Source organism: Phyllostomus hastatus, unplaced genomic scaffold (genome assembly GCF_019186645.2).
Source record: "Phyllostomus hastatus isolate PE091 unplaced genomic scaffold, TTU_PhHast_1.1 phas_scaffold_21, whole genome shotgun sequence".
NCBI classification, from domain to species: Eukaryota; Metazoa; Chordata; class Mammalia; order Chiroptera; family Phyllostomidae; genus Phyllostomus; species Phyllostomus hastatus.
Genome location: NW_025334017.1, coordinates 2,815,383 through 2,826,565, shown reverse-complemented (window position 1 = coordinate 2,826,565; position 11,183 = coordinate 2,815,383). Strand labels below are relative to the sequence as shown.

Sequence of the window (11,183 nt, the reverse complement as noted above, 5' to 3'; positions counted from 1 at the left end):
TGGGGTGCTGTCCCCTGAAGAAAGAAAGGCTGTGTTCAGTGATTCTTCTGTCTGGGAAAGTTAAGGAAACCAGAGTGAGTATGTCCTTCTTCCTGTTTTTCAGAAACATTTAGCCTACCACCAACAGTTCTACTGAAACTATATGTTTTTTAATATAAATACCTTACATACCACATACCAAAATCATTTCCAGATGGATTAAAGAGTGCCTGTAAAACTGGAAGAAAATTGATTTGAAAGGTTAATACAAATTAGGAGGAAGAAGGAATTTCTAAGCTTTTATAAAAGCAGTGAAAAAACTATAAAGAAGAGTGCCATATTTTATTATATAAAAAGTATTAATTTCTGGATATTAAAATTAAATAAATAAAATACAGACAATGGGCTGAGAAGAATTAGTTCAAACTGTGACCAAAAACAGGTTGATTTTTTTCTACAAAGAGCACATACAAATAAAAATGAAAAATCATCATACCTTAATAGAGAAATGGGCAAAAATCTTGACAAGTCAATTCATGATAAGGAAAATGCACATAGGAAACAAATTAGAAAATAAGGAAATGTCACCTCATGAGTACGTGAAGAACTACAAATTAAAAATAGGGGGTCTTAAAACTACACACATGCACAAGATTCTCAGTGCTAATGAAGCTGTGGCAAAATAGACCTTCCAGATATTGCTGGTGACAGAACAGATTACTGCAACTTTTTGGAAAGCAATTGCTGTTTGGCAATGTATATTAAGAACCTCAAAATAATTATATTCACTGACTCGGTATTTATGTTTCTGGAAATCTAATCCTAGGAAACACTACAAAATAAACATTTTATTAACAGAATGTTCACTAAGAGCCATTTATTCTGGAGAAAAATTTGAAACACTTCAAAAATTTGAAATGTTCAAAAACGGTTATCTTTTGGCTAGACTGAAAATTTTATTCAACAGACATCCTTGGTTTAAAAAAAAAAAAGGGAAAGGGTGGGGTTCAACATTTCATCACACACAACAGGGGGCAAATCCCTATCCAAAGACTCAGAGCACCTTCTGAGGCATCACTGCTAGATCCAAAGACAGAAAGGAGCTGAGGTTTAAAACTTTTTTAGGTCAACAATTTGTTCTTAAAACACACAGAGAAAAACACTGAAAACAAAGTTTTGTTTGTCTGGAACTGGTTTTCTGGGGGAGGGAGGGGCAGAGACTGTGGATGTCTCTTTTCTTTATTTTCTAAAACATCTTAGTTTCTAATTTCTAAAAATTCTTTATAATATAAATCACTTCCATTTCTATACATTAACAATGAACAATTTGAAAAGGAAATTAACAAAACAATTCCATTTACAATAGCATCAAAAAGAATAAAATACTGCCCTGATTGGTGTGGCTCAGTGGGTTGGGCATTGTCCTGCAAACCAAAAGGTCACCAGTTCAATTTCCAGTCAGGGCACATCCAGTCCTGCCTGGGTTTCAGGCCAGGTCCCCAGCTGGGGACATGTGCAAGAGGCAACCAACCAGTGTTTCTTTCCTTCTCTTTCTCCCTCCTTCCCCCTTTTTCTAGAAAAAGAAATAAAATCCTTTTTTATAAAAAGAGAATATAATACTTAAGAATACATCTAACCAAGGAGGTGAGAAACTTGTACTGAAAAGTACCAAAAATGCCAACAGAAATTAAAGAAGGCACAAAAAAATGGAAAGACATCTCATGGTCACAGATTGGAAAACTTTAATATTGTTAAGAATATTCAAACTACCCAAGGTGATCTAAAATTCAACCAAATCCCAATGGCAATTTTTCCAAAATAGAAAAATTCATTCTAAAATTCATATAGAATTTCAAGGGACCCTGAGTAGCCAAAACAATTTTGAAAAAGAAAAACAATGTTCAAGGCCTCATACTTTCTGATTCAAAATCTATTACAAAGTCACTGTAATCAAACAGTGTGGTACTGGTATAAAGACAGACAAATAGACCAACTGAACAGAATAGAGATCCCAGAAATAAACACTCACATGTATGGTCAAATGATTTTCAACAAGCATGCCAAAACCACTCAATGGGGAAAGGACAGTGTCTTCAACAAACAGTTCTGGGAAAACGAAATATCCACATGCAAGAAAATAAAGTTAGATCCTTATCTTATATGATATGCAAAAATTAACTCAAAATGGATTAAAGACCTAAACATAAGATCTGAAGCTATAAAAACCCTAGAAGAAAAAATAAGAGAGAAGCTTCATGATACTGGACTTGGCAATGACTTCTTGGATATGACACTAAAGGCACAGCCAACAAAAGCAAAAATGGACAATGGCACTCAAATTTAAAAATATGTACATATCAAAGGAAGCAAAGGAAGCAAGGCAATTTGAGGGTGGATAGGAAAGCATCCTCAGGGAACAGGAGAAAATATTTGCAAGTCATACATCTGATAATGGGTTAATATCCAGAATATATAGAAAACTCCTACACCTCAATGACTAAAGATAAATAATCTGATTAGAAAATGAGCACAGAACTTTAACATACTTTTCCCACGAAGAAGATATATTAACAGCCAACAAGCATATAAAAAAGATGCTTAATATCACTGATCATTAGAGAACTGCAAATTAAATACGAAACAAGGCATCACCTACCATCCCCATTAGGATGAATACCATAAAAACATAAGTGTTGATGAGAATGTGGAGAAATTGGAACATTTTTACGCTGTTGATAAGATTGTAAAATGGTGTAGCCTTTATGGAGAATAGTATAGAGGGTCCTTAAAATTCCATTCCATCACTCACTTTAGTGAAACAATTTTATGAGCAAATAAAGTTAACTGTCCTTGGATAGGTATGAAATGCCCAACTGAAAAATGGTCTTTGACCTTGTAACACATATTAGTAGCTCAATAAAATGTCTGACCTCAATTCAAGTGCAACATATAAAGCCTTTCTATGTCATGCTGTTTAACATAATATGACTTGACACCTCTCAGATATAGTACTGCTACTAATGATCAAGACAAAAGTGAACCTATGCATATGACATCAATAGTAAAGATAAATGGCATAGTGGCTAAGAGTACGGAGTCTAGAGTTAGACTGCCTGGGTTCAAACACTGCCTTTTCCTATGACCTTGAGCTGTTTATCTAACTTCAGCTTCCTCATATTGAAAGCATGAACGACAGTACTTACCTCCCAGGGTTGATGTTCAAATCAAACAAATCAACACTAGGCAAAACCACACGGCTTTGGGTGCTCCCTTTGCCACACAGCTTAAGAAGTTGGAAAGCAAGATGTAGCAGCAATGCAGAGTTCTCTCTTAGCAGTTTGGAAGAATGCAGAAGAGACACTGAGGAAAGGACAGGGGTAAAAGGACTCTTGCTGGTGGGCCTTGAGAAGGTGCCACGCAGGTTTTGGATTGAGAACTGGAGATCGCAGTGGTGACACAGCTGATGGTGCTAGGAACCATGGGAGGCCTGCCAGCTGAGGACAGATTACTGGAAAGAGCCCAGGGCTACCTCAGCCATGGACTTCTGTTTCTTTTCCTGAAATACAGGCATATACCTATGACCTCATTACCTGAGTGATTGGTTGCAATATAGACCTCACTTAAGGAGCCCTTCTTCATCATTGCCCCCTGAGACTCAATGGTTTGGCTGAACTAAGTGTTTGGGTTGGTGAAGGGTTGGGGCGATCTGTGGGCTTAGCTTTAGAACCGATCTTCCCTTTTCTGTCCCAATGGCTTGGCAGAAAGGGCCCAGAAATCTGAAAGGGGGGAAATCCTAAAATATTCCCCTCAGCCCAAGCTAAGTATAGTAGGCCAAAAGGGTTTTGGATAGGCATAGCATGCCTTGCACACCTTCCTCCAGACAAGCTATTCTTTACCTAAGTCCCTGCCTTCATCATTTAGTAGTTATGATTTAATTGTGTCTTCTAACTTTCTTTCCAAATCTGTTACCTGCAGAATATGACAAGGATGCCAACTGTCCAGTAATGCCTTTGGACATCAAGCCTGCAACTTCCCAGCAATAGCCAACTGACCTGGATTCTGTAAGGTCCTTCTCCTTATGGGAAGGATGCCCTCTATGCTGCCCTGCATTCTTTCAGATAACCCCTGACCCAAGGGTATGTAGGATGACATCCATGTCCAGCCAGAAGTAGCTACAAAAAGATGAGACCTTTGCCCATTATCCTTCATGTGATTATAAAGGGGCTGTGTATCTGAAAGAGAAGATTTGTAACAGGGTGCAGCCAGGGGGCCCCCCCAAAGAGGGATTTGTAATGGGGTCCAGAATTCAGGGTGTCCAGGAAATATTAAAAATATAAGATATCCTCACCCCCACAAGTCTGAACTCGGAGATGGGACACATGGAGCAGACCATTGAGTTATTTTGCACATCAACAGTTTTGCAAATAACCCCTAGAACAGTCATTTCACATATCTATAATTTTGACTGGTTTCACATATATGTTAAGTGGCTGTGGCTGTGCTTTGAGCCAGGGAGATAGGAGTGACTTCCACCCAAGTTATAAGTGGGAAGCAACTCTCCCTGGTTATATTGCCTGCTTGAGAGCTTGCAGATGATTCACTTCACACCACAGGCTGCACCTGCCTAGACTTACTATGGCCCAGAAAAGCTGGAAAAATATGGGAATGCTAGCAGGTGCAACCAACTGTGGGAGGAGTCAGAAATGGGGATGCAGAAGAAGATTGGCACTGGGATTTAAATCCAGGCATGGCAGCCAAGCAAAGGGGGAACCACACAGCTTTGGGTGCTCCCTTTGGGAGATGGGAGTTGGAAAAGCTTAGGAAGTTGGAAAGAAAGATGTAGCAGTGATGCAGAGCTGTCTATTAGTTGTTTGGAAAAATGCAAAAGAGTTGCCGCAGGAAGGAAAGGGGTGAAAGGACTCTTGCTGGTAGGCCATGAGAAGGTGCCACATGGTTTTGGATGAAGACCTGGAGATTGCAGTGGTGACACAGCTGATGGTTCTGGGAACCGCAGGAGGCCTGCCAGTGGATCAGGAATTACTGGGGCTACCTGAGCCATGGACTTCTATTTTTTTCCCTGAGATATGGCACCCCAGAATGGGCAAAGGGCAGGGCAGGGGGGAGGAGGACGGACTGTGTGTGTTTGTGGGTATTTTAAGGGACTTTGGGATTTTGGTGAAGACATTAAGTCATAACTCTAAGTCTGTATAACTTTTGAATAAATAGTTCCTTTCCCTTTCACCAAACAAACAAAAACCAACACTATACAGATAATGTACTTCCAATAATGCTGGCTACTGTCATATGCCTAGTACTGTTCTAAGTCCTCACATGTAACCCTAGTAAACTACAAGGAATTGCCTTCACATCTCACTCTTTTACCAATGTTACATGGGTAATCACAAGAAAAAGTTTTAAACTGTCTGGTTTTTCTTAATTTCAGACTTCAACATTTTAACATTAATGTATTTAGATAAAAAATTCAACAAATAAAAGTGTCTACACAGACTTATCCACATTTATTTGACATTTTATCTTTATAATTTTATTCATAAATGTGCACATGTGCACCCTAAATTAGTTTTTCACTGCTGCTAATTTCCTTTTGGAATTAGCACAATGACACTGTCATTGCGGCAAAACACCAGTAGGTGGCTGTCCACAGAAAGACACAAATAACTGCAGTAAAAGTCTTTACAAGACAATTTTAAAAGAACTACAAAAACGAATAAAGGAAGCTTATGGCTAGAGATAGTTAAAACATAAAGTTTGTAATGGTCTTAAAAATATTTTTAAATTTTAAAAAGAAACAAATGTTTTACTCTATTTTTCACAGTACAATTTTCATTATACTGCTGGAAGAAGTATCTATTTGGGTATAACCGTCCCACAGGGCAATTTACTTGACGCCAAAGTATTTAAAATATGCCTCTTCTTTGATTAAGCTTCCAGAGAATAGTATATCTAGCATGGGATCTAAGGCATTAAAAATGAGCTAAAAGATTCATCTACAGCAGTGGTTCACATGGTGGGGGCTGCGGGGGGGGGGGTGAATTTTAGAGACCTGTTTGATTGTCACAACTGGAGGGGAGAGGTTGCTACAGGCATCTAGAGGGTGAAGGCCAGAAATGCCATTAACATGCTACAATGCACAGGATAGCCCCCTGCAAAACAGGAATCAGCTTGCCCAAAATGTCAGTTGTGCTGAGACACAGAAACCCTGGTCTAGAAGCATGTGCTTCATGGTACTGTTTGCAAGAGTGAAAAATGGAAAAACACCTTTAATGTCTAAAAATAGAGGACTAATTATATACATATGAAAGACCCATTCATACAATGCAGCCATTAAAGGGGATGTTGCAGAAGTATATTTATTGTAACAACCTATTTTGTGAATAAAGCAGCTTACCAAACTGTGTATAGAATATAAGCTATTTATTTATTCATTTTTAAACCTCACCTGAAGATATGTTTATTGATCTTTAGAGAGAGTGGAAGAATGAGAGAGAGAGAAACATTGATTCATTGCCTCCTGTAAACACCCCCACCAGAGCTCAAACCCGCAACCCAGGCATGTGCCCTGACCTGACCAGGAATCAAACCCGCAACCCTGTGGTGTGCAGGATGAAGCTCCAACTAACTGATCCACCTAGCCAGGGCTATAATCCCACTTTTTAGAGAGATATACGCACATCTGAAGATGTAAACAGTAGCTTTTCTCTGAACGGTGGCTTTATATTTTCTTCTTTTGTCCTTACTGTTAAATTCTACATTTTCTTCAATGAATATCTTCTAATATTAAAATATTACAAATTAAATTAAAATTTGGGGACTGTAGCAACAGTTAACTTTCAAGAGATAAATAAACAAAATGTTTAAAACTGAACTGTATCAACTTAAAAATAGTGAAGTTTTTCATTATATTTGTCTCATATTATCTTAACCAGCTATTTCCTTAGTTCCAGTCACATCAACAATTTTTCCCATGCATGCCTGACCACATTATGCCTTTTGTGTATACTGAAATTCTTTTTCTATGGTTAAGGAAGTTAATTTGTTCACCATTTCCTCAAGTACTAGAAGGGGAATGCAAGCCTAAAAATAGATGTACCAGACCTGTTACTGAAACAAATTGCCAATGTACTTCTCAAGCACTCCATCACTGAATTTCTGATTGTCCTTCAAGTATAGTAAAACGTGGATGCTGCTGTAAACTGTCTGAAAATGCACAGCCATTTTTGGTACTAATACAATGGTGGTTGGTCACATCCCAGGGAGATTAGAAAATTGCACTTTTGTTTGTTGATAACAACACTGCTAAATTAAAGCCCCAAATCATGAAGTCTCATTTCAGTTACAGCTAGTAAAGCAAGAATGCAGGGTTTTAGATTTTCTGTTGTAAATTCTACTAATATAGCATTTATAGCCATTGGATGACCTTCTTTTCATAATTTTTTTAATCTTCACCCAAGGATATATTTATTGATTTTAGAGAGAGGAAGGAAGAGACAGGGAGTGGGGAGAGGGAGAGAGAGAAAGAAACACTGGTTAGTTGCCTCCTGTATGCAAGGGATAGAATCTGAAACCTAGGTAAGTGCCCTGACAAGGGATCAAAACTGTAACTGTTTGGTGTACAGTGTGATGCTCCAGCCAACTGAACCAGGGCAACTGATGACATTTTAAAATAACTCGATTGGACAATACCTAAATATTCACATATAAATGAATTGTTAAAGGGCAGCAAGATCAAGTATATATTCTTTGCAAGGCAAAAACCAGTTGCCACCAAGTAAGTCAATACTATTATTTGATAAGAGTTTCAAATATAATTTCCTTCCAAGGAACTGAGGAGAGAGATTCAAGAAAGAGCCTTAATTAGAGGGGTCAGAAATCTGTCATTCACCAATTCCTTGTGTCTGAGCAATAGCTCTTCTGCACTCAGAGGTTCATATGTAATAAAATGAGGTTATTTACTCTTCCTTCTGCCCTGTATTTTGTTCTATTTAACCAGCCCTCTGTGTTTAGGTATATGTGTCGCCAGCTACACTCTCTCCCATGGCAGACTACCTAGGTCAGTTGACTACTCTTGGTTTTTCCACTGTTGTCCCATATTTGGTTATGGATAGACACACAGTATTGGGAAAATCTTGAAGGGTCCTATTCAACATTACTTTATTGGAAGAGAGAAGAGATCATATGTTTTAGAATTATATAGATAGTCTGGGTGTCCATGCTGGGCTCCGAGGTGTATAACATGCCCCAAGATATAATCCCTGAGGCCTGACATTTTGCCCTCACTTTCTGTGGAGAGGAGAATCCAGGATTAAGTGCTTTCTAGAAACAGATACAAGGGCTTCTAAAAGTCTGGGAAGCCAGAGCTGAATATCACGAAAGGATATTTTAGACTATGAAAAATAACTACCTATTAATTTTAAAAAATAGCATGCCCAGGTTATCAGAATCATTTTTCCTAAAACCAACGTGAATTAAACTCAGAAAAATGACCCACTTGCTCAAAGAACGAGTGACTCGGTTTGCATAGGAAGTAAATTTTGCACTGTAAAAACCACAGGAATCATTTTGACTCTAAAGAAGCCGAAGGTAAGCTCACTAGACAGAGGAGCTTCTCAGATTTTAGGCCAGGTCGCATTCTCCCAGTCGTCTTTGCTAGATGGCCAGCCGAGGAGCCTGGAAACTGCGCTTGCCGGACCCCTATTTAAAGGGTTCTGACTCCGCCAGACCGACAGGAGGCGCCGGAACCCGAGCCTTTCCCCGCCAACTCCCGGGGACCGCCAGCCTCGGCTCGCGCAGCCGCATTTAGATCCTCCAGAGCCAATGAAGCAATTCCTCTTCCGGGGCATCAGGGAGAGACACTGGGGACCCGGATGCAGACGCAAGCGCAGCTATATAAGAGCCACGCTGGCCACGCGCCTTTCTTTTTGAGGAAGTCACAGTTGCATTTGCACCTCGGTGCTTTTCAGCCCACTCCTGTTCCTGGCTCACCGCTGTTCGCTCTCGTTGAGGAACAAGTCGGTCAGGAAGCCGCGTCGCAGCCATGGTGAGGCGGAGCGCGGCGCCGCGTTTGTGTGGCGGTGGCGGGAATTGGTCCCGAGTCTCGCTGTCTTCTGGGGATGGATGCTGGGATGGGGGAGGCGGTGAGTAAGAGCCTCACTTGTCTGGGAGCTCCTGAAATGGCGGAAGAACCTGGGAAGGTTTTGGTAATGCGTGTCTGCAGAGTAGACTGACGTTTCTAAAATGCAGGTGTTTTTCTTACTTATGCAATAGGCATTTAAAGATACCGGAAAGACACCCGTGGAACCAGAGGTGGCGATTCACCGAATTAGAATTACTCTAACCAGCCGGAACGTAAAGTCTTTGGAGAAGGGTCAGTACCGTAGTTTCAGGAGGTGAGAAAGTTGGGCCGAAAGAGCGACGAGTCTGTACAAGATTGACTCACGGAGAAGTGCCAAGTTGCTTGCCCTGGAAAGAACGATCCACGTTTGGTGGTTTTTTTTTTTTAACTATCATTTATATTGTAGTTGGCGATGAGGAGATTACTACTTGTTGAATTACTGTGATAGTTTTTATACGCTATTCTGAGCCAGCAGTTAAAATTTATTAAGTTGACTTCGGTTGTTTTGAATGAACTAAAAGATAATTTTGTTTCTTTGTAGTGTGTGCTGATTTGATCAGAGGCGCAAAGGAAAAGAATCTCAAAGTGAAAGGACCAGTTCGAATGCCTACCAAGGTAAAGTAAATCTGCGCGGCAGGAAGTAGTAGCTGTAAGGGTTGTTGTATAAGTCTGAATGTTTACTTTTTATAAGAGGCTTGGCTGCTGTAAGTTTTATGTGCTGGTACTAACAATACAAACCCAAATAAAGATTGTTGGTAGACATTGGTCCATATTAAGTAAGCAAGTTTTAAGACTCAAAGGTTGAAGCTTTTTTGCTGCTGCTGCTTTAGTGTGGTATGTGTTCTACAGCCATGAGCTGCAAGGGTGGCTGAGTGAAAATAGACTTGCTGTTACAAATTGTTAGTGTCTGCAGACTTATGTGAAGCATAATGATGCCCTGGGAAATTTTCAGATGGAGTGTTTAAGAATAATAGTTATCCAGATGTCCTAGAGATGATCATAAAACCATAACTGCTTGGTTTCCTCTGTCTTTTGTTGCAGACACTGAGAATCACTACAAGAAAAACTCCCTGCGGGGAGGGTTCTAAGACTTGGGATCGATTTCAGATGAGGATCCACAAGCGACTCATTGACTTGCACAGCCCTTCTGAGATTGTTAAGCAGATTACTTCCATCAGTATTGAGCCAGGAGTTGAGGTTGAAGTCACCATTGCAGATGCCTAAGTCATTCTTTTTAATAAATTGACTATCAGTTGTTAAACTTTGTTGACTTTTATTTGTGATACTGGCAGATTTTAGGACTGTAGAGTTGTACTGTGGATTTATTCTACTTTCCAAGTAGACTGTCAGAATTAGATGGGTGTGCTATGGTGGTCTACCCTGTTTTCATTTTCATTATTTTTCCTAGAGTCAGCTAAACCAGTTTACACTTGGAATCATGGACAGTTGAATTTTGTTTATATGAACTTTGGGACTGAAAAATATAATAAAAGTCAAACCTCTGTTGGCATAATAATAGGTGGCATTGTTTAGCTATTAGACTCTACATGCTTTATTTTCTTGAAATCCTGTTATCATTGTGTAGATCCAGAAACTGGCTTCAGTACTTAACTTGGCCAATGTCCTAGAGCTTGATAGTAGCGTAGCAGAGATTTAAATGAGTTTGTAGGACAAGAAGCGATTTCTTGCTGTTCTGTTAAAAGTATTTAAAATCTTGTTAGAATTTATAATAGGGTATCTTTCTAAATATATTTTCCGTTTTCTGTATTTCTTTTTATTGGAGAAAATCTTGAGAAATATTTCTGATAATGTATATAAATGGTTTTACAAATACTCCCTTGAGAAAATGCTCTCACATTTGCTACTCTGAATTAGATTTGAAATCTGTGTCTTTTCTAGAGAGGAAGGGAGAAAGAAACATTAGCGGTTATACCCATACATGTCCTGATTGGGGATGGAACCCCCAATCTCGGTATGTGCCCTGACCAGGAATCAAACCTGCAGCCTGTGGGTGTATGGGAGGATGTTCCATCCAACTAAGCCACCTGGCCAGGGCCTAAAAATTTTTTAG

General features: G+C 39.5%; 1 protein-coding gene and 1 non-coding gene across 2 annotated transcripts; both read left to right on the top strand.

Annotated features, from left to right (window-relative positions):
* Positions 1-8,875: 8,875 nt before the first annotated feature.
* On the top strand, positions 8,876-10,373 carry RPS20 (ribosomal protein S20). Its single transcript, XM_045861184.1, has 4 exons — positions 8,876-9,037; positions 9,265-9,364; positions 9,654-9,727; positions 10,154-10,373. Exons 1-4 carry the CDS (start codon positions 9,035-9,037, stop codon positions 10,334-10,336), a joined length of 360 nt encoding a protein of 119 aa, XP_045717140.1. The 5' UTR covers positions 8,876-9,034; the 3' UTR covers positions 10,337-10,373.
* Positions 9,520-9,586, top strand: LOC123833392. The gene has a single exon (XR_006788232.1). It is a non-coding gene; the product is annotated as a small nucleolar RNA U54 (small nucleolar RNA).
* Positions 10,374-11,183: the final 810 nt, after the last annotated feature.

What these genes read in the sequence shown, in the direction of transcription:
- RPS20 (XM_045861184.1), top strand. An exon ending in CGTAAAGTCTTTGGAGAAGG is followed by an intron (nt 9,365 to 9,653) that starts GTCAGTACCGTA and finishes GTTTCTTTGTAG; the next exon opens with TGTGTGCTGATTTGATCAGA. An exon ending in CAGTTCGAATGCCTACCAAG is followed by an intron (nt 9,728 to 10,153) that starts GTAAAGTAAATC and finishes CTTTTGTTGCAG; the next exon opens with ACACTGAGAATCACTACAAG.